The 23,843-nt window shown below is 40.9% G+C and overlaps 1 protein-coding gene across 4 annotated transcripts in view; it reads right to left on the reverse strand.

Moving 5' to 3' along the window:
- Positions 1 to 394: 394 nt before the first annotated feature.
- LOC106095118 (band 7 protein AGAP004871) overlaps positions 395 to 23,843 on the reverse strand; it is a 62,576-nt gene continuing 39,127 nt past the window's right edge. For all 4 annotated transcript variants that reach the window (XM_059360793.1, XM_059360795.1, XM_059360792.1 and 1 more), the window contains 6 exons: positions 23,021 to 23,093; positions 14,279 to 14,361; positions 13,825 to 14,028; positions 1,157 to 1,212; positions 872 to 1,052; positions 395 to 722 (listed from right to left, as the gene is read on the reverse strand). In XM_059360793.1, coding sequence (XP_059216776.1) covers positions 591 to 722; positions 872 to 1,052; positions 1,157 to 1,212; positions 13,825 to 14,028; positions 14,279 to 14,361; positions 23,021 to 23,093 — 729 coding nt within the window. In that variant the 3' untranslated portion in view covers positions 395 to 590. The remainder of the gene's footprint in view (positions 723 to 871; positions 1,053 to 1,156; positions 1,213 to 13,824; positions 14,029 to 14,278; positions 14,362 to 23,020; positions 23,094 to 23,843) is intronic.

Genomic DNA, 23,843 nt, shown 5'->3' on the forward strand with positions numbered 1-23,843 from the left:
GACGGATATAGCTAAATCGAATCTGATAGTGATTCTGAGTCGATTGGTATACTTATCAATGGGTCTATCTCTCTTCTGTTTGTATTACTCTCTTCTGTTTGTATTACAAACAAATGCACTTAGTTATAATACCCTGTAACACACTAGTTGTGTAGGGTATAAAAGTCGAGAGGCGCGTATTAGGATTTGATTTAAGAAACACGGTTTCTTCGAAGAATATTCTTAGAATTAAACGTAGTTTACGTTTTTGCTATACGATTTTAAGCAAAAAATCGACCCTTCCTAATGTATCTAATTTATAGGGTCGGAAATGGATATTCCGATGTGTTGCAAACGGAATGACAAAATGAATATACCTCCATCCTATGGTGGAGGTTAAAAAAATACAATAAAATGACACTACAAATATTTTTATTTCTTACATCTCATTAGCCAAGGAAATACATTTGAGATAGAAAAAAAAAAAAACTTGATAAGAAAAAAAATTACGATACACCATGAACATTGTTAACTTATTAAATATTTTTTTTTTCATTTCTGTTTCCCTAAACAACACACTATCCATGCTCAGATGCTGCTGCTGCATGTGATTATTTGTTTATGACATCAGCCATGGCTGCCAGAGCCTTCGCCTCGCTGTTCTTCATGAAATAGGTCATCATATCAATGGGCAGCGGGAACACAATGGTCGAGTTCTTTTCCGCCGAGATTGTATTAAGTGTCTGCAATGAGCAAGATAGACAGAGAGAGAAGGATAGAGAGATACACACAAGGGCATTATTATTACAAATTGGCATTAAGTATTTGTTACCAGATTAATATCCAGCCAAGACAGAAACCAAGACCAAGTGTCCTATTAAAGTTTATTTACCTGAAGATAACGTAATTGTAAGGCAGCCGGAGAATTGCCAATTACCTCAGAGGCTTCCCGCAAAGCATGCGATGCCTTCTGTTCACCCTCGGCTGCAATGACTTTGGCACGAGCCTCACGTGCTGCCTCAGCCTCGGCAGCCATGGCTCGTTGCAGTTGTACGGGTAGGCGGACATCTTTGCTGTACATTTAAGTTAGGTTTTTTAATTATGATCAACACATTCAAATATAAGACCAGTTTTGGTATGTTGAAATGTTCTAACATTTGAACATTACCAAACTTACATCTCCACACGTTCCACTTTAATGCCCCAAGCATCGGTGGCCTCGTCCAATTGTACCTAAAACATTTATTAAAAAAAATTGTCAGAAAATAATTATTACTCAGTTCAATTTGTAATAGAAAACCAAGTGAAAACGTGCCAAGTTCAGCCGGGCCGAATCTTGGGAACCCACCACAATGGATTCTACTAAAAATGTATCCAAAATAAATTTAGTTGAAGGGCATAATTTTATTCTATATACCAAACTTCTATCAAACCAGCAAAAATTAAAACTTCTAAGAACCGAATAAGGATGATCGAGAGACCGGTTTATTTGGGAGACTAGCTGACCCGGGCCCGCTCCGCTGCACCTTCTTTTACTTTATATGGAACAAAATTTTCCTTGGAATAATTATTTTTTTATATCATGCTACGAAAATAGTATATCGCTTGACTAACAGTTTGACAATAAAAGTGCCTTTATTTGAATCCTATATGATCTTTATTGGTCTACGAGTTTAAGTTAGGATGTAAGGTTTACTCCATTCTTAAAATACTTTATTCCAGCCCGATATTCTCATGATGTCTGATTTAGTGGTGTTTTCGGGGGATAGGTGGTCCCCCAGATATTTGGGGATCGTGTTCTTCTCTCAAATACCATTTATTTAAACCCAATATTGCCATTGGTTTACACGATGAGGCGTCTCCCAAACACATGACACCAAAATAGGTTATCAAATTCGTTTTCTTTCATTAGAGCCACATATTGGCATGGTCGAAAATTTTTTACCCTTTGCGGGGTGTTTTGGGGAAGGGGCGATGCCGTAAATACATGGCCCTACATTTGGATATCAAATTCGTATTCTACTCCCAAATGCCTTTATTTGAGCACCATTTTGCGATGGTCAGTAAAAAAATTCTATTTGTGGGGTATTTTGGGAAAGGGGTACACCCCCAGAAAATTGGTCCCGAAAATGGGTATGAATTCTTGCTCTACCCCCCAATACCTTTCATTTAAGCTCCACATTGACTTGGTGGGTAAATATGCCCGATTTAGGGGTGTTTTGGGGAGTGGGGTGGTCGCCCAAATACTAAGCCCGAAAAATATATCAGCAACGTGCTCTATTCTCATATATCTATATATCATTTATTTGAACCCTATATTGCCATTGCCCTCAACATTGGATATCAAATTCGTTTTCTAATCTCATTTAAATTCCTTATTGCAAAAGTCAGCAAATATGTGCGGTTTGGGGTATTGGCCCTAAAAACTATAAATATTTAGTTCCACTCTCTTTAAGCCTGAAATTGTCTTGGTGGGAAAATACGTCCTATTTGGGGGATATTATTGAGGTGGGACGTCCCCTAGATAGTTGGTCCCTAATGTTGATATCAGATAAGTGGTATACTCCCAAATACTTTTAATTTGTGCCCCATATTTCCATAGTCGGCAAAAATGACCGGCTTGGAGGTTGCTTTGGGGGATAGCCAGCCGCTCAGTGAGCTGGCCTTAAAAATATATATCGAATTCGTGTTCTACTCTAAAAAACCCTCTTATTTGAGCCTAATATCGCAATAGTCAGCAAATATTTCCTATTTGGGTGGTGTTGTGGGGGTGGTGAGGCCCCATAGACACATTTCCCAAATATTGATATCATATTCGTGCTTTACTCCCAAAGACCTTTCATTTGAGCCCCATATGGCTAAGGTCATAAATTTGTCCCCTTTGGGGGATATTTTTGGGGAGAGGCGGCCCCCCAAGCACTTGGTCCCATATTTGTATATCAGATTCGTATTTTACATTCAAATACCCTTTATTTAAGCCCCATTTTTCCATGGTCAGTAAATAAGTCCTGCTTGGGGGGTGTTTTGGGAAAGAGGTGGACCCCCAGAAACGTGGTCCCACATTTGGATATATGATTCGTATTCTACTCCCAAATACCTTTCATTTGAGTCCCATATTGCCATGATCGGTATATGTCCGATTAAGGGGTGTTTTGGGGGTTGGGGTGGTCCCCCTAGCACTTGGTCCGACAAATGGATATCAGATACGTTTTCTTATCCTAAATACCTTTCATTTGAGTCCCATATTGTCGTGATTGGTCTAAATATATGTTTGGTAGGTTTTAGGGTGGGGCGGTCCCCCTAGGTACCCCATCCGAAATTTGGATACCAATTTTTTTATTTTTAGGGTACTATATGAGCACACAAAATTTCGCTTAAATCGCACCACCCATCTCCGAGATCTGGCGTTTCTGAAAATTAGGGTAATGGGAAGGGTCCGCCCCCCTTCAGATATCAAAAAATTTAGTACTCTATTTTCACCACGGGATCATTATGCACCATCTGTGAAAATTTCAAGAAAATCGGTATAGCCTTTTCTGAGTCTATAAGGAACACACAAACATACAAACAAACACAAATTGATTTTTATATATAAGATATATGAGGTTATAGATTGATTTGAACCGTATTTGGTGCAGTTGTTCGAAGTCGTAACAGAACACCACATGCTAAATTTCAGCCAAATCGGACAAAAATTGCGGCTTGTAAGGGCTCAAGAAGTCAAATCGGGAGATCGGTTTGTATGGGAGCTATATCGGCTTATAACCCGATTAAGACTATACTTAGCACAGTTGTTGGAAATTATAATAGAACACTATGTGCAAAAATTTAAACAAATCGGGCAAAAATTGCGGCTTCCAGGGCTTAAAAAAATCAAATCGAAAGATCGGTTTATATGGGAGCTAAATCTAAATCTGAACCGATGTGCCCCATTTGCAATCCCCAATGACCTACATCGATATTTAGTATCCATGTAAAATTTCAAGCGGCTAGCTTTTCATGTTTAACCTCCATCGTGATTTCGACAGACGGACGGACGGATATTGCTAGATCGACTCAGAATTTCGAGACATTCCAGAATATATGTACTTTATGGGGTCGCAGATCAATGTTTCGAGGTTTTACAAATGGAATGATTAGATTGGTATACCCCCATCCTATGGTGGTGTGTACAAAAAACATTACATGTAACCGGGCCAAACTTTTGTTGCACAATTAATCATAGCTTTTCGGCGAATATTATGTGGACGATAAACAAGTAGTTTGGTTATTATTGTGACGATGGCAAAAATGGGACTAAGGTTAAGTAAAGTTAAATGGCTGTCTGCCATCAGACTAACTTAGACGTTTTCGTCTATTGTGATACCACAGGAACAAAAGGAGTAAGACGCCTTTAGTTCCAATCATTCAACCATCCAGATCGCTTTAAAAAGCCCAACTACTTACAAACGTCCACAGCCGCTAAATCATACAGGTTCTCATATCTTTGAAAAGTGGAACACCTTCTTACTGCCACTGCAGGACACACACACAGATGGTATTCTTCAGCCTCTTCTTCTTCGATGCCCTCACAGCTTCTGCAAAAGTTGTTGCTGGCAAACTTCAGTCTGTCAGCAAGTTTTCCGATTAGACAGTGACCTGTCATGACGGATACAATGACTGAGACGTCTGTTCTAGCCAGTGACAGCAAAGCGGTAGACCTCTTCAAGTCTAGATTAGGCCACATCATTTTGGAGTGCTACCAGCACCCCATTTGTGACCGTACATACAGGGTGGCTGATGAATATTGCTACAATGATGAATATTGCTACATTTTTTTTTCGGTGTATGGAATACATTTTTCTTTTATTCATGTTAAATTAAATTATTAAATTAATTATTAAATTATTATTAATTAAATTAATTAATTAATTAATTAAATTAATTATTAAATTATTATTATTAAATAGAAAAAAGTTATTACATTTTTTTTTGGTAGCGGCTTTCATCAGCCACCCTGTATATAGTTGTCCTTCGGGTCTGATCCTGAAAACTTAGTTTACTTATCGCTAGCGGCATACCCACAGATTCCAGGGGGTATTTTACTACCTTTCCAATGTAAGGTAGTTCCTAGTCTCGCAAGCTCATCCGCTTAACAATTCCGTAGGATATCTCTATGGCCCAGCACCCAGAACAAGTGAACAGTTCATCCTTCTCGATGGGAGATCTGCGACAGTCGAGGGCGGTTTTTGTGTTCAGAAATACGATCTCCAGGGATTTAATGGCTACTTGGCCTATTAGCCATTCCACCACTTCTTTAATTGCAAGGATCTCCGCTTGATACACACTGCAGAGGTCGGGTAACTTTTTGATATGACCAGTTTTACATCTTTAGAGTACGCCCCAATGCCCACCTGGTCGTCTAGTTTGGAACCATCGTAGTTCCAATCGGTTCTATAAGGAATAGTGGTACAGTAATTTTTACCAAAAAGCGGCTCAGGCAGGGTGTAATCCGCACTGCCTGGAACATGAGACATTATTTTTATACCCTCCACCATAGGATGGGGGTATACTAATGTCGTCATTCTGTTTGTAACACCACGAAATATGCGTCTGAGACCCCATAAAGTATATAAATTCTTGATCGTCATGACATTTTAAGTCGATCCAGCCATGTCCGTCCGTCTGTCTGTCTGTCCATCCGTCCGTCTGTCTGTACGTCCGTCTGTCTGTCCAAAGCACACTAACTTTCGAAAGAGCAAAGCTAGCCGCTTGAATTTTTGCACAAATACTTTTTATTATTGTAGTCGGTTGGGATTGTAAATGGGCCAAATCGGCCCATATAGCTGCTATATAAACCGATCTTGGGTCTTCTTGACTTCTTGAGCTTCTAGAGGGGGCAATTCTCGTACAATTTGACTGAAATTTTGCAGGTAGTGTTTTGGTATCACTTCCAACAATTGTGCCAAGTACGATTTAAATCGGTTCATAATCTGGTATAGCTGCCATATAAACCGATCTTGAGTCTAGACTTCTTGAGCCTCTAGAGGGCGCAATTCTCGTCCAATTTCACTGAAATTTTGCACGTAGTGTTTTGGTATCACTACCAACAACTGTGCTAAGTATGGTTTGAATCCGTCCATATTTTATATAGCTGCCATATAAACCGATCTTGGGTCTTGACTTCTTGAGCCTCTAGAGGGCGCAATTTCTATCCGATTTGGCTGAAATATTTCATGACGTGGCGCAAGTATCACCCGATTTGGCTGAAATTTTGTACAACAGCTTCTCTCATGACCTTTAGTCTACGTGTCGAATATGGCATGAATCGGCTTATAGCCTCATGTAGCTCCCCTATAAACCGATCTCCCTATTTTACTTCTTCAGCCCCTATTGTGCGCAATTCTTATTAGATTTGGCTGAAATTTTTGCACAATGACTTCTTCTATGGTCTCCAATATTCAGTTCAATTATGGTTCGAAATGAACCATAACTTGATATTGTTCCGATAACATAGCAATTATTTTCTTTTATCCTTTGTTTGCCTAAAAAGAGAAACCGTGGCAAGAGTTCGACTAATGCGATCCATGGTGGAGGGTATATAAGATTTGGCCCGGCCGAAATTAGCACGCTTTTACTTGTTGTAAGTAATTATTAATAAACTTTCTTATGGGTATGTTGATGCCTAGAAACTTCAACTCCTTGATGATTGATGTCGGCTTTACATTGTTGAAAACATCTTTAATGTCAAGAAATGCTACCATTGTATATTCCTTGACAGCGAGTGAACCTTCTTTGTAGGCGACTAGGTTGTCAAGTGCTGTTTCAGTGGACCTGCCCTTACTATATGCATGCAGTTGCCGAGACGGGCAATCTCCAGAGATCTTTGCCCTAAAATATATTTCTATCAATCTCTCAGGAGTCTTCAGCATAAAGGATACAGACTAATAGGAGGAAAATCTTTCGCTTTGGTGTGTTAAGGTTTTCCTGCTACGACATGCTGATACAATAGTCTCTCAGAATATATCCCAGCGTAATTGGTTTCGAGGATAGAACCTTCTTTAGCCTAGAAGCCTCATATGCAGTATTACACCCGGGTTTTGTTTAGAGCCTTTCGCAGTTCGCCCTTGCAGTTTTTTTAGCTCAGTCTTATAGACGTCCTAATCGGTGGTGCCCTTTTGGATTCGCCCTGTTGATGAGTTTTCTGCAGCCTATCCTTAGACCTATCAGTTCCGGGGTCCAACATGGCGGTCGCTGTTTGCCCCTTGGCTTGGCTCTAGGACATGCTGACACAAACGAGTTATTCAGGGATTTCGTGATCCGCTTGGCCATTATGCATATATATCCTCCTTAGTTTTCATTTCCTTTTCTGCTCTGGAATGGTAGTCTTTCAAAATCTGTAGCGAAGATACCTAATGAGCTCCTGGCGATTTTAAAGTGTTGAAACTCTTGATCGTCCAAAAAATTCGAGACTCAGAAACAATTTCCTCAACAATCTTCGACGAATCCATCTTAGTTATAATCCCTTTCGGGAACAAGTTTTCCTTTGGAGAGTTTCGACAGGTAGTTTTAGTATTTCCTTAACAAATGTTGATTATGGCATATACGATAGATAAGAGACCTCGTATACATCCTTTAAGCATTTGTTCTGAGCCTTTTTCGGTTTGAATTTGGGCACACTTTACCGGAACCAACTAAGGGGATTGGCATGGAAAACAAGTAAGGATTTTGTATGTAGCACGGAATTTCTAACTTAGATTTTCTTTTTCGAGGTTACTTTTTTTGTGTACAACAAGCCGATTACTGGCTTAGGTGTCCATAGTGCCACGGGGCGGACTAATATCTGCACCATCTTTTCAACCTAACCTGACCTAACCTTTTCAGTTTGCCCTTATGTTTTCTTAACTGCGTCTTGCAGAATTGTAATTCCTGTGTTTCTCTTAAGGCTTACCAATGAGTCTTCTGCAAATATCGAGCCTTGGTTTATTTCTAGGACATGCAGACTTTAACGAGTCGTTTAATTCATGATCCACTTGTATATCATATCAATGTCCTCCACCATTTCTATTTTCTTCTCAAGCCTTTTCTTCCTTTTCTTTAAAAAAAAACACTTCTCTGCCGAACTGGCTTTAGAATGGTGGAAATTTATCTGGACCATGGTCAGAATTCAGATTTTCTACCGCTGCCTCATTAGCCTCATGGTATGTATACGACTGGTGATTCATTTTCAAAAATTCTTTTCATATGAATTTCCTCCCGCATCTAGGCGCAGTTGAGAGAGCTGTGACGATACTCTTGCTCAGATCGCTGGAAACTTGTTTAATTGGCAATTATTTTTATAAAACGTTTCTAGCTACCTTGTCAGATCTGGCCTCTGAGACTTTCTCTCCCCTTGTGACCAAGTCAGTGGTAGAGGTTAGCATCTCCGTCTATGATGCTGAAAGTCTAGATTACAATACTGGCAAAAACATCAGAAACAAGTGAAAGCGTGCTAAGTTCGGGCGGGACGAATCATCTATACCCTTCACCGTGGATCGCATTTGTCAAGTTCTTTTCCCAGTATCTCTTTTTAGGCAAACAAAGGAAAAAAGAAAAGAAAAATCTTGGGAACCCACCACCATGGATCCTGCTCAAATACGGGAGCTATATCTGCTTATAGATCATTTTAAACCGTACTTGGCATAGTTGTTAAGAATCATAACAGAACACTATTGCAAAATTTTAGCCAAATCATATAAAAATCTAGGCTGATAAGTGCTTAAGAAGTCAAATCGGGAGATCGGTTTATCTGGGAGCTATATCAGGTTCTTGACCGATTTAAACTGTATTTGGCACAATTGTTGGAAGTCATAACAGCACACTAAATACAATATTTCATCCAACTCGGACAAAAATTGTGGTTTCCAGAGGCTCAGGAAGGGAGATCGGTTTATATGAGAGCTATATCAGGTTGTAGACCTGCCCGGCCGTACTTGGCACAGTTTTTGAAGTATAATCGGAAGATCGGTATATATGGGAGCTGTGCCATGCTATAGATCGATTCAGTCAAAATTTGACACGTCTTTTGAAAGTCATGGAAGAAGCCGTGGAACAAATTTCAGCCAAATCGTCCTCTAGAGGCTCAAGAAGTCAAGATCGCAGATCGGCTTTTATGGCAGCTATATCAGGTTATAGACCGATTGAAACTATATTAAGGGCAGTTGCGCTCTCTAGTGGCTCAAGATACAAGATCGATTACTATAGCAGCTAATCAGATTATACACCGATTTAAACCATACCTGGCACAGTTGTTGGAAATCCCAACAAAACACCTCATGCAAAATTTCAGCCAAATCGGATAAGAATTGCGCTCTTTAGAAGCCTAGTCAAGTCAAGATCCCAGATCGATTTATATGGCAGCTATATCAAAACATGGGCCGATATGGCCCATTTACAATCTCAACCAACCTCCACTAATAAGAAGTATTTGTGCAAAATTTCCAGCAACTTGCTTTACTACTTTGAAAGTTCGTGCGCTTTCGACAGACAGACGAACAAAAGGACGGAAATGGACGGACGGAAAAGACCGACTTAAAATGTCAGGATGATCAAAAATTTATATACCTTTTGGGGTCTTAGAAGAATATTTCCGCAGCGCTACGGGGGTCTTCTTTAAGACACAGCGGTAAATGTTGAATAAACTTTTTTCTAACATTAAAAGATTTAACTTTGAATCAACCCACATACAAGTCATCCCAATCTGTAAGAGGACCATGTAATTCCGCAAGGACGTTGAAGTATTGCGATGACAGCCCATCGAATATTACACTCCTCATGTTTTCAGTTATGGTGGATTAAGCATTTGTTATACCCAACACCATAGGATAGGTGGTGTATTCATTTCGTCATTCCGTATGCAACACATCGAAATACCCATTTCCGATTCAAAAAAGTATATATATATATATTTCGGATTGCAATACTGGTCCATATATTTTACGAAGAATCTTTCTCTCAAATACTCCAAGCACTGCCTCATCTGATTTCACAAGTACCCATGCTTCAGAACCATATAACAGCACGGGTAGTATCAGTGTCTTGAAAAGTGTAGTCTTCGTCTGTCGAGAGGTGGCCTTGTTTCTAAACTGCTTACTTAGTCCAAAGTAGCATCTATTTGCCAGTATTATTCTTCGCTTTATCTCAAAACTGGTGTCATTCGTTTCGGTTACGGCGGTGTCGAGGTAGATAAAGTTACTGACTATCTCAAAGTTGTGGTTCCCAACTTTCTCCATGTTCTTTATCTGCTCGGTTGTGCAAGGCTTTTTCGGAGTGGAAACCATCCATTTCGTCTTATCTCCATTTACTGCTAGACCCATTTTCACTGACTCTCTTTCGATTCTTTCAAAGACTGCAGTTACTACTTCCGGTGACCGACCTATGATATCGATATCGTCGGCATAGGCGAGTAGCATATGCTCTCCTGTGATTAGTGTGCCATATCTATTCACTTCTGCATCTCGTATAATCTTCTCCAGCAGGATATTAAAGAGATCACACGATAGGCTGTCTCCTTGTCTGAAACCTCGTTTGGTATTAAATGGTTCCGAGAGATTCTTTCCTATTCTTACTGAGGAACGCGTATCAGAAAGTGTCATCCTGCAGAGTCGTATTAATTTTGCAGGAATACCAAACTCAGACATGGCTTGAAATACCTTTGAACGTAAAAGAGAATCGAAGGCGGCTTTGTAGTCAACTAAGAGGTGGTAGGTGTTGATTTGTCCTTCTCGGGTCTTTTCCAGGATTTGGCACAGTGTGAATATCTGGTCTAGGGTGGATTTACCTGGTCTAAAGCCGCATTGATAGGGCCCAATTATCTCATTGACTTTAGGTTTTAATCTTTCACACAGAACGCTCGAGAGTAACTTGTATGCGATGGGGAGGAGACTTATTCCTCTGTAGTTGGCACATTCCGTCTTGTCTCCTTTCTTGTGTACGGGACATAGTATGTTGAGGTTCCAATCATCGGGTATGCGTTCTTCTAGCCAGATTGCGCAGATAAGCTGATGCATACGCCTTATTAGCGTGTCGCCTCCGGTCTTAAATAGTTCAGCAGGTAACCCGTCAGCAGGTAACCCTGCCTTGTTGTTCTTTAGTCGGGTTACTGCTACTTGGACCTCATTCTGACTAGGAGGTAAACATTATATACCATCATCAGGGATTAGTTCTGCGGTATCCTCTTCGCCGCCAACATCGGACACTAGCAGCTGGGAAAAATGTTATTTCCATATCCTCAGCATGTTATCTGTGTCAGTTACCAGATTTCCTTCTTTGTCTCTGCAGGAGGATGTGCCTGCACCAAAGCCACCGGTTTGGTGTTTAATTCTTTGGTAGAATTTTCGGACTTTATTCTGACTCCTGTACATCTCAATTCGCTCGCACTCACGTCTTTCCATTTCCTTTTTCTTTCTGCGGAATAGACGTTTCTCCTCCCTCCTTTTCTCCCGATACCTCTTCTTCATCTGGCGCGTTGCTACTGATTGCAGGGTTGCTCTATATGCCGCATTCTTGGCTTCAGTAGCATCTCAAAACTCTTGGTCGTACCATTGGTTTTTTTGAGAAGGCTTCCGGTGCCCAAGTACGGATTTCGCGGCATTTTCCATGGAGGCGGCAATTGTTTGCCATCGGCCATTATATCATCGGAACAAGGAGTGCTTTCATCAAGCAGTTGGGTCAGTCGAGTGGAGTATGCCGCTGCCATTTGTTGTGTCTGCAGCTTTTCAATGTCCAGCTTCCGTGCAGTGTCAGATCGTACTTTCTTCGTCATGTTCAAACGGGTGCGAACCTTTGCCGCAACAAGGTAATGATCCGAATCTATATTCGCTCCACGGATCGATCGTACATCTAACACGCTGGATGACTGCCTTCCAAATATCACAACGTGATCAATTTGGTGGCTTTGTGGATATTTTTATGTGGAAATCTAGTGCTACTAACTACCTTGTTTTTTGCCGCGGCGAAATCTATCAGCCTCAACCCATTACTGGACGTTATCTCGTGGAGGCTAAACTTTCCAACTGTTGGACCAAACATGTCTTCCTTCCCTATTTTCGCACAGATACTTTTTCTGCTGCAAGCAAGTTAACTTATTGAACGGGACAACCAGGACCATATTTGGATATAGCTGCCATATAGTCCGATCTGCCGATAAAGTTCTGAAGCCCACAAAAGCTGTATTTATTACCCGATTGCTTTGAAATTTAAATAGTGAGGTGTTTTAAGCCTTCCCACATCTGATCCAAATATGGTTCGGATCGGCCTTTATTTAGATACCAGCTGGACAGGCCCCCTCCGCTGCGCCTTCTTTCACTCTCTTTTTATACCCACCATAAGATGGGGGTATACCAAACTAGTCCTTTCGCTTGTAACACCTCGAAATATTCGACTAATGCCCCATAAATTATATATATTCTTGATCACCCCGACGTTCTGAGTCGATCTAGCCATGTCCGCCCGTCCGTCCATCCTTCTGTCGAAATCACGACAGCGTTCGAACGCTATGTACTTTATGTAGATGTAGGTCAATGTGGATTGCAAATGGGCCATATGGGTTCAGATTTAAATATATCTGCCATATAAACCGATCTACAGATTGGACTTTTCGGGCTCTGGAAGCCGCAGTTTTGGTCCCACTTAGCTGAAATTTTGCACATATTGTTCTGTTATGACTTCCAACAACTGTGCATAGTACAGTCTGAATCGGTCTAAAACCTGATATAGCTCCCATATAAACCGATCTTTTGATTTGACTTCTTGAGCTATTACAAGTCGGAACTTTTTCCAATTTGGCTGAATTTATGCATATGGTGTTCCGTTATGACTTCCCACAAGTGTGCCGAGTACGGACCAGATCATAGATAGATATAACCTGATATAGCTCCCATATAAACTGATCTCTCGATTTGGATTTCTTAGCCCTTACAAGCCGCAAGCTTTGTCCGATTTGGCCAAAGTTTTGCATGTGGTGTTCCGATTTGACTTCAAACAACTGTACTAAGTACGGTCCGAATTGGTCCTTAACCTGATATAGCTCCCATATCTCCTGATTTGACTTCTTGAGCCCTTACAAGCCGCAATTTTTCCCGATTTGAATGAAATTTTACACTTAGTTTTCTGTTCCAACAACAATGCCCAGAACGGTTCAAATCGGTTAATAATCATATATACCTCCCATATATAAAGAAATCAAATCTCCCGATTTGATTTCTTGAGCCCCTGGAAGCCACAATTTATGTCCGAATTGGCTGAAATTGAGCATGCAGTGTTTTGTTATGACTTCCAACAACTGATCCAAGTACGGTCCGAATCGGTCTATAATCTGATATAGCTTCAATACAAACCGATCTCCCGATCTGACTTCTTGAGTCCTTACAAGCAACAATTTTTATCCGATTTGGCTGAAATGTTGACCGAAGTTTGGGATGTAGAATAAAATTATGCCCTTAAACTAAATTTATTTTGTAAACATTTTTAGCAGAATCCATTGTGATGTGTTCCCAAGATACGGCCCGGACGAACCTAGCACGCTTTTACATGTTTTTCGAAACATTCATAATGACCATAGCTACAGTTTGTTTGAGCTTCACTTCATCTTAACATGATGTTCAAATAAAGTTAAATCTTGGATTTTCGCTTCCGAGTCAATTTTCGTGATGATAAATCCCCCTTAAAAGCTTCTTATGTGAAGAATTGCACAACTATGGCTGATGACGAATAAAGGTTCCAGCTTCCAATTACTTCACTAAATTTTAGTAATATTTCGATATCGTTCCAAAATTTCAATGACTCGTTGGCTAAAAAAAAATATGATAGCCTTCTACAACAACATACCTGCATTGACTCCGATATGGTCATGCGTTCGCTAAGGATTTCATGCAAATGACGGGTGCCCATTGTGTTGCGAAGCGTGGTCTGTGCCAAAAGCCTTGTCGAATGGTGGGCATTCTCCACATTGGCCACAGATACGGTGGCGTTCGATACCCGATAGTAGACCACAGCATCGACAGACACTGTTACGCTGTCCTTTGTTAAGACCTGCAAGAAGGGAAACACCAAACAAAAGGCAATGTCTATCGAACAAAAAAAGGGGAAGCACGACAAATAAGCAACAGGAAAAGATGAACACAACCACATTCAACCATGTCCATTTTTCCGTCCTATTCGTATCGTTTTTTTTTTTTTTTGTATGCAAGGAAATTTGCCAAATGGTTTTGTATTCATGTTTATACAGAGATTGCTTTGCGTTACGGATCATCCGACAGAACAACCAACTGAGCGACCATACCTCCTGTGGTGGCACATCATAGGTTCGCGTACGTAAATCCACTCGTGCGTATGTATCAATGCAGGGTAAGATGAAGAAAATTCCTGAAAATAAATGGCAATTGTTTTAGATTGAGGTCAAAGTCCATGGATTGTTAATGTAGAAGTTTTCGGTCTAAGAGTTCTTTGACAAGAAAAATGATAAAATTATTAAAGAAAAATACAGCTTATGAGTAGAGGAGAGTCATTGCGGCGAAAGTTTAAAATTTAAATTTTGCGAGAAAGCTTGTTAAAGAAATGAAATTGAATGACTTGTATTTTACTATCTAAAGAATTTAAAGAAAACGGAAAATTCTCACTTTTGCCGTTAAGAAATATGCATAACCTTCATTCGTTTACTACAGCTACACAAAATCGGTTAATATGGGAGCTATATCCCAACAAGTATCGATTTGGCCACTTCAGATTAGGTTAGCTTAGAGTCTCCCATCAGACTTACTTAGACGTTTTCGGTCATTATGATATCACAGGTACAGGAGAAGGAAGATGCCTTATAGTTTCTATCATTGAACCATACAGATCGCTTTAAAAAGCCCAACCACATGAACGGAAGAAGGAAGATGCCTTCTAGTTTCTTTCTATTGAACCATCTAGATCGCCTTAAAAAGCCCAATAACTTGCGAATATTCACATCCGTTAAATCAAACAGATTCGTAAAGAAATGAGAACCCTAAAAGGAACTTCTTCTGACTACCAGAGCGGAACACACACACAGAAGGTGTTCTATAGTATCTTCTACTTCGATCTCCTCACAGCTTCTGCAAAAAATTGTTACTGGCAACCTTCCGTCTGTCAGCATGTTTTCCGATTAGACAGTGACCTGCCATGACGGACACAATGACTGAGACGTCTGTTCAAGCCAATGGCAGCAAAATAATGGACCTCTCCAAGTCTAGATTAGGCCACATCGTTTTGGAATGCTCACAGCCAAAACAAGCCATCCTTTGAATCCGGCTGAGTATTCAACAGTAGGTGGCTTTTTGAAGCGCCGTCCACCAGATTACACCTCCATATAGCATTATAGGTTTGACAACTTTAGTATATAACCAGTGCATGAGATGCGGTTTAAACTCTCAACTTTTCCCAAGGGTTTTCTTGCAGGTGTCATCCTCAGTGAGATTGTGATGCACAAACAAGTCATATTTTTGACCAGACAGAGTTTTGAACAGTGAGTCAATTTTTGAAGCGCTGTCGACAAGACCACAACATAAAGCATTATATTGTATATCTGACAACTGCAGTGTAGAGCCAGTGCATGTCACTCGGATTAAACCAATTTTTCTCTTGCAGGTGTATAGGGCAAGATATGCCTTTTTTGTCTATTTTTTAAATGATAAATTTAAAGCTCAATTTCCTGCCCAGCAAAACACCCCAAGTTGACTGTGGGCAACTTATATCTCTTGCTGAAAAGAACATCTACCGTTACAGACGGATTTATGCCTAGACCTCATTCCTGATGTATATATCTAAGCGTGCTGTATTCCTTGACAGCGAGAAAGACTTCGATGTAGCCGATTAGGTCGTGGAAGGATGATTCAGTAAACTTGCTCTTATTAGATGCATGCTGTTGCCGAGACAGGCGATCTTTAGGGATTTTTGCGCAAAGATATGTTTCTATCAACCTCTCTTCTGGATAAAGGATGACTGACTAATAGGACGAAAATCTTGCGCCTTCGTGTGATTTGGTTTTCCTGCTTTTGAAATGAAAATAATCTATGTGCCACTCCATTCAACAGTAACATACGACATGCTGATACAAGCAGAGTATATCTCCCTAATCCAAGTAGCCAGTCTCTCCGACACAGCTTGAAATTCAACCGATAATACATCATCATGACCTAACGACTTCAAGAAGTTGAAACTTTTTATCGCCCAAAACGATAATCGATAATCGTCGGATCATCGACTGATAACAGATAATCCGACGAATGTATTTCAGTGAGAACTTCTTCTGGCGCCACATTTTCCATTGGAGAGTTTCCAGGGAAATGTATGTCAATGAGTAGTTTTAATGCTTCCTCACTAGACGATTTCCATACATTCTCAGCAAATACAAATTTGCCGATGAACATTCTTATTTAGGAACAGGGCAAACTTCTCACATATCTATTAATGTTGTCCGATTCGAGTTTTAGCTCAATGATGACGGCCCTTCTGTTTATAGCCGGGTCGAACGGCGAGCCGCAGTGCGACACCTCTTTTGGGAGAAGTTTTAACATTGATGCAATACCATTTTTGTACCCTCCACCATAGGAGGAGGAATACTTATTTCATCATTCTGTTTGCAACTCCTCGAAATATTAGTCTAAAACCCCATAAGGTATATGTATATTCTTGATCCTCATGACATTTTAAGTTGATTTAGCCATGTCCGTCCGTCCGTCTGTCTCTCGAAAGCACGCTGACTTTCAAAGAAGTAAAACTTGGCGCTTGAAATTTTGCACAAATACTTCTTAGTAGTGTAGTTCAGTTGGGGTTGTAAATGACTGGTATCGCTCCATATTTTGATACAGCTGCCATATAAACCGATCTTGGATTTCGATTTCTTGAGCCACTAGAGGGCACAATTCTCACCCGGTTTGGCTGAAATTTTGCATGATGTGTTTTGTTATGATTTCCAACAACTGTGCTGAGTATAGTTGAAATCAGCCCATAAACTGATATAGCTGTCCTATAAACCCCTCTGGGATCTTAACTTCTTGAGCCTCTGGAGGGCGCGATTCTTATCCGCTTCGGCTGAAATTTGGTTTTGATATAGCTGCCATATAAACTGATCTTGGACCTCGATTTCTTGAGCCTCTAGACGGCGCAATTCTCATCGGGTTTTGCTCACATTTTGCGTGAAGCATTTTGTTATGACTTCCAACAACTGTTCTGAGTATGGTTGAAATCGTTCCATAACCTGATATAGCTGTCATACAACCCGATCTGTTGTCTTGAGCTTCAGGAGGGCACAATTCCTAATCGATTTTACACAATGACGTCTTCAACGTTCAATTCAATTATGGCCCGAATCGAATCATAACTTGATGTAGCTCCAATATCATAGCAATTATTTTCTTTTATCCTTTGTTTGCTCGACAAATGTGATCCATAGTGGAGGGTATATAAGATTCGGCCCGTCGGAACATAGCACTCTTTAACTTGTTTCATTAGGAGGGGACTACCACCGCTGAAACATTTTCTGAAGTTCTAGCCAGGATTCGAACCCAGGCGTTCAGCGTCATATGCAGATTTGGTACCTCTGCGTTACGGTGGCCCACATTCTCTGACTTGTGAATATATCGCACCATCATTGGTTTCGAGGATAGGATTTTCGATAGCCTAGAGACCCCAGATGTATCTGTAACGCATCTGCAGAATATATTCGATAAGCAGCTCACCCCTTTCGTTAATATCGGAACTGGTGTTGAGCATTAGCTTCAATTCCCCCATCACAACGAAGCTCATTCCCCATTTAAAAGCGGCTTGAATCGTATATATAAAAATCAATTTGTGTTTGTTTGTAGGTTTGTTTGTTTGTTTGTATGTTTGTGTGTTTTTTATAGACTCAGAAAAGGCTGAACCGATTTTCTTGAAATTTTCACAGATGGTGCATAATGACCCCGTGATGAAAATAGGGTACTAAATTTTTTGATATCTGAAGCGGGGGGAGGGTGGGCCGTTCCTCCCCTTTTGGTATCCAAATTTCGGATGTGGTACCTAGGGGGACCGCCCCAACCTAAAACCTGCCAAACATATATTTACACCAATCACGGCAATATGGGACTCAAATGAAAGATATTTAGGATAAGAAAACGTATCTGATATCCAATTGTCGGACCAAGTGCTAGGAGACCACCCCAAGTCCCAAAACACCCCTAAATCGGACATATTTACTGACCATGGCAATATGGGACTTAAATGAAAGGTATTTGCGAGTAAAATACAAATCTGATATCCAAATGTGGGTCCACCCCTTTCCCAAAACACCCCCCAAACAGGACTTATTTACTGACCATGGGAATATGCGGCTTAAATAAAAGGTATTTGAATGTAGAATACGAATCTGATATCCAAATATGGGTCCAAGTGTTTGGGGGGCCGCCTCTCCCCAAAAACATCGCCCAAAGGGGCCAAATTTACGACCATAGCAATATGGGGCTCAAATGAAAGGTCTTTGGGAGTAAAACACGGATTTCAGATCAATATTCCGGAAAAGTGTCCAAAAGGGTCCCCCCCACCCCCACAACACCACCCAAATAGTAAGTATTTTCTAACTATTGCAATATGAGGCTCAAATAAGAGGGTTTTTAAAATGGAATACGAATCCGATATATATTTTCAAGGCCAACTCACTGAGTGGCGGCCCATCCCCCAAAACACCCCTCAAACCGGTCATGTTTGCCGACTATGGAAATACGGGGCTCAAATTAAAGGTATTTGGGAGTAAACCACCATCAACCATCACCACCATCAACATTAGGGGCCAAATGTCTAGCGGACGTCCCACCACCATAACAACCCACTAATAGGACTTATTTGCTCACCAATACAATTTGAGTCTTAAAGACTCAAACAGCAATTTTTTAGTGACCATCGCAATATGGGGCTCAAAAAAAGTTATTTGGGAGTAGAATACGAATTTGATATCCAATTGTAGGACCATGTATTTAGGGCATCACCCCTTTCCCAAAACACCCCAAAGGGAAAAAAAATTTCAACCATGCCAATATGTGGCTCAAATGAAAGGTATTTGAGATTATAAAACGAATTTTGGGGCCATGTGTTTGGGGGACGCCTCATCCCAAAAACTCCTCTTAAGCCAATGGCAATATGGAGTTTAAATAAATGGCATTTGAGAGAAGAGCACGATGCTGACCACCTCTCCCCCTAAAACACCACTAAATCAGACATAATGAGAATATTGGGCTGAAATGAAGTATTTTAAGAATGGAGTACACCAATAAAGATCATATGGGATTCAGATAAAGGCACTTATATTGTTAAACTGTTAGTCAAGCGATATACTATTTTTGTAGCATGGTATTTCACTAAAAGATCTTTAATTGTCGAAAATAAATATTCCAAGGCAAGTTTTGTTCCATATAAAGTAAAAGAAGGCGCAGCGGAGCGGGCCCGGGTCAGCTAGTCAGCATATATAGGGAAGCCACCGTACTCAGAGGATAGCATGTCCACCTATGACACTGAAAGATTGGCTTCAAATCCTGTCAAGGACATCAGAAAAAATTTGCGACGGTGGTTATCCTCCCTAATGGTGGCAACATTTGCAAGGTACTTTGTCATGTAAAAACTTCTCCACCGCACTGCGGCACACCGTTTGGACTCGGCTTTAAAGAGGAGGCCCCTTATCATTGATCTTTAACTTAAATCGGACAGCACTCGTTGACATATGGGAAGTTTGCCCCTGTTCCTTAATAAAAGTTTCAAGGGCAAATTTGCATTTTTAGCAGTAGGTTGGGTTAGGTTAGCATAAGTTAAAAACAGGGTTCGGCTATTAATCCGTCACATGCCACCATTGAAATACACCTTAGCCAGTAATCGGATTATTGTGCGCTCTTAATGTTAAAAAGAACCTCGAAAAAAATCTAAGTCAAGAATTTCGTGCTACTTACAAAATCCCTCGACTGTTGCAGATCTCTCAATTAGATGGCTGAAAAGTTTAAAATTCACCTGTTCTGGGTGCCGGACCACAGAGATATTCCAGGAAATTGTAAAGCGAATGAGCTTGCGAAACTAGGATATACTCTAAACATTGCAGGGATACTGGAATCTGTGGGTATGCCTCTAGCGACATGCTAGCTAAGTTTTCAGGAACAGGTCCGAAAAGCAACGAATGATAGATGGTCACAAAGAGGAGGCTGTGAGCATTCCCAAAACTATGTGGCCTAATCTAGACTTGAAGATGTCTACTGTTTTGCTGTCATTGGCTAGAACAGACATCTCAGTCATTGTGTCCGTCTGACAGGTCATTGTCTAATCGGAAAACACGCTGACAGACAGAAGGTTGCCCGCAAAGACTTTTGCAGAAGCTGTAGGGACATCGAAGAAGAAGAGACTATAGAACACTTTCTGTGTGTATGTCCACACTAGCAGTTAGAAGGAGTTCCACTTTAGGTTCTCATTTCTTTGAGAACCTGTCTGATTTAGCGAATGTAAACATTCACCAGTTATTGGGCTTTTTAAAGCGATCTGGTATGGTTCAACGGTAGGAACTAGAAGGCATCTTCCTTCTTCTGTTCCTGTGGTATCACAATGGACGAAAACGTCTAAGTGAGTCTGATGGCAGACTGCCACTTTAACCTAACCTACCCCCACACAATCTCTAATTGTTTTCCTTACTACATCCCTAACAATACATGCCATGAACCTTGTATTGTGTCCCACCCAAGAGCCGATATCGGTTAGCCGCGAAAACCGGGCAATGACATAGGAAATTCTCCAAAGTCTAATCATCTCCCTCGCATGCCCTATACATGCTTTCACTTGCCGCACCGATATTCATAAGAGAGCTCATAGTCCTATGTGCCCCGTTATGATACCGAAAGCTACACTGACTTTCTTCTTAATGACTTTCAGTAATAGCTTCGTCTTCTTCCGATCCGAATCTACCCATAGGATTTTTTTCGCCGGTCCGACCGTTTCGCCGTTCTTTTGTGTTTTTAAGGGCGTTTGTTGCCCACGCCCTTAACTTGAACTGCATTGACCTGAAAGGCTTCGGGTTAACCAAGTTTATTGACAGTTTATTCACTGCCAAATCGTTTGTTTTTTTATTCCCCCTTATTCCGCTAAGTCCCGGCACCCATACGATACGAATTGTGCCGTTCTCAGAGAAGGTGTTGACCTCCTTCTTACACTGCAAGACTGTTGGTGAACTGACCGTCCTGGTTGTTATTGCACTGATGGCCAGTTTACTGGCCGTAAAGATGTTCACACACGACGTCCTCGCCAAACCACCTAACGTGTTTCGTGATCGCTCGGATCTCCGCCTGCAGGATCGTCTAATGGTCCGGCAGTCGAAAACAGATCTCAGCCATGGGTTCTCAATGTAGACCCTCAGGCCCACTCCATCCTCTAGCTTATATCCATCTGTGTAGCATTATTTTCCAGTTGGAAATACCAGGGTTCCGTTAATCCAAGACTGTGTCGCTGGCAGCAGTGCTTCGCACCCGACCACAAGTGTCGTCTCGGATATTCGATCGGAAACATCTTCCATTCCTTCCCATCCTCAAACCATTCTCCTATCGTCTCATATCTGCAGTGGCTGCCTCACACTTAATCTGTATGTCAATGGGTCGGATATCTAGAATAGTCTCCAGTTCCCTAGTGGGCATGGTCCTCATCGCTCCGCCTATGCCACGACAGCATGTACTCTGAACCTGTTGTATTGTGCTTACGTTGCACTTTTTCTCCATCGCAGTGCACCAAACTACAGAGGCGTCAGTAAATATTGGTCTACGGTCCGTCTATATAGTGCCCAATATCTGTGAGCCTTTTCGGTACGCTCCTGAATATGACACTTAAATTTTTTTTACCAATAATGAGGCTTTTTGATTTTAAGGCAGACTACTACTGAATCTTCAGTGCTTAGCAACGGAAGAAGAAAAACATTTAGACTACTGTTTGAAAGAATACGGGTTTTATGTGTCCCATTCCACATACCCTTGAGTAGTTTATATCATGGAATTCTTAGTCCATGAACCATTCCTCCACACACCAACGGATCCTGGATAAGAACAACATCAATTTGTCGTCAGAAACCGGACAATAGTCGGGATTCAAAATTTCCACCAGTGATGCGTTAGCCTCGTCTTCTGAATCCGCCAGGAGTTTATCCTCACAAGTTGTGTTCGATCTTGTCATGATGGGCCTCCTTACACATCCAGGGGCAGTTGAAAAAGCAGTGCAACCACTCTTCTTCAGAACGCTGGGCACTTGTGGTGTCCAAGATTCATCCTTAGTTGCTTTACAAGCTGTTGCTGTCGAAATGCCTCCTAAGTTCCGTCCTCCCCGCTGACGCACAACTTGAGCCCAATCCAAACGGATTACCCACTCCCACAGGGCTTGTGGGGTTCCGTTTCGACGTCTTCCCATTCTATTTTGATCGTGGCATAGGGATTTGCAGTTTGCTGCAATCCGCCAGACCTAAAAAATGTGGTCGATAGATCCTGAGCCGGCTGCTAATTCCCCAACCGCATCGCTACTATAGACCCTCGGCTTTAACTTGTTGAATTCATAGGATACAACTCCTTCAGACTTGTTGAGGTCGTCAGCCTCATCCAATCTTCTAGTTGGTCGTTGAAAGATTGGCCTTTACAGTCCATTTTGCCTATAAACAATCAGTTTTTTTTTCTGATATCTGATTCCATTTCAAAAATCTATCCACCTAAAACACTGTTTCATACAAATTAGCCTTCCAGTTCCAACGTTAGCGTTAGATTTTCCCTCACAACCACCCACCTATTTAGCACGCCATGGTCACAGCAAACTACATTAATAATTGTCACAAATTTATTAGCGTTAATGTCAAGACAAACAAATCGAGTCCTAGAATATCTGAAGTTGTCATCAAATAATAAAAATACCAAATGGCTAATAATTATGGATGACTCAACATAAATAACACTGTCTGCCTGCCTGCTGCCTTATCGATGAAGAAATCAAAGATGAAATTTAATTGAACATCAACATCTGTGCTACTTACCCGGACCCTTGGCACCGCCTTGTAAGAGACGGCCTAGACGGAAAATAACAGCTCTCTCGTACTCCTGTACCACCTAAATTGGTGGTGAGGGGAAAGAAGAAAGTGAGGGAAAGATAAAGAAAATTTCATTAGATAAATGGTCTATGACGAAAGTAAAAAAAGATAACAAAAACATGGCGTTTGCATATGAGAAATTCCATAACACAATTAATAAACAATAAATTGATTAATTTGTGGTCAAGGTAAACAACAACAACAAAGTGCTAATTATACTCTTCACGCGATCTAATCTAATCTTCGACAAGTAATTTCTATAAGCGTTAATTAGCTGCAGAGTAGGAGTGCTACCTCTGTGAGAACCCTCATCAAATTAATTACCCACAACAATATCTGGAAGAGACCTCTTATTATAAATTGATATAAAATGTAAATTTAGACAAGTAAAAAGGCATTAAGTTCGGTCTGGACCGAAGTTTGGATACCCACCACCTTGGGTATATATGTAAACCACCCTTTTTCATAATATGGTGACAAATGCCCATCGGGATATTGGCACTTAGGGAGGCCTATATCGCCATATCGACCGATTCGAACAAAACTTGGCGCTGTTGTTGTTAGTCATAAGCCTAGGTTTTTGGGTAAAATTTCAACCAAATCACGTGAAAATGTAGGCTTCTAGGGGCTCAAAAAGTCAAAACCGAGAATGGGTTTATTTGGTGGCTATATCTGTTTATTGTCCAATTCGGATCATACTTGGCAAGGATGTTGGAAGTTATAACTCAAGTCTTTGCTCCAAATTTCCGCCAAATCGGATTAAAATTGA

This window comes from Stomoxys calcitrans, chromosome 1 (genome assembly GCF_963082655.1).
Source record: "Stomoxys calcitrans chromosome 1, idStoCalc2.1, whole genome shotgun sequence".
Lineage (NCBI taxonomy): Eukaryota > Metazoa > Arthropoda > Insecta > Diptera > Muscidae > Stomoxys > Stomoxys calcitrans.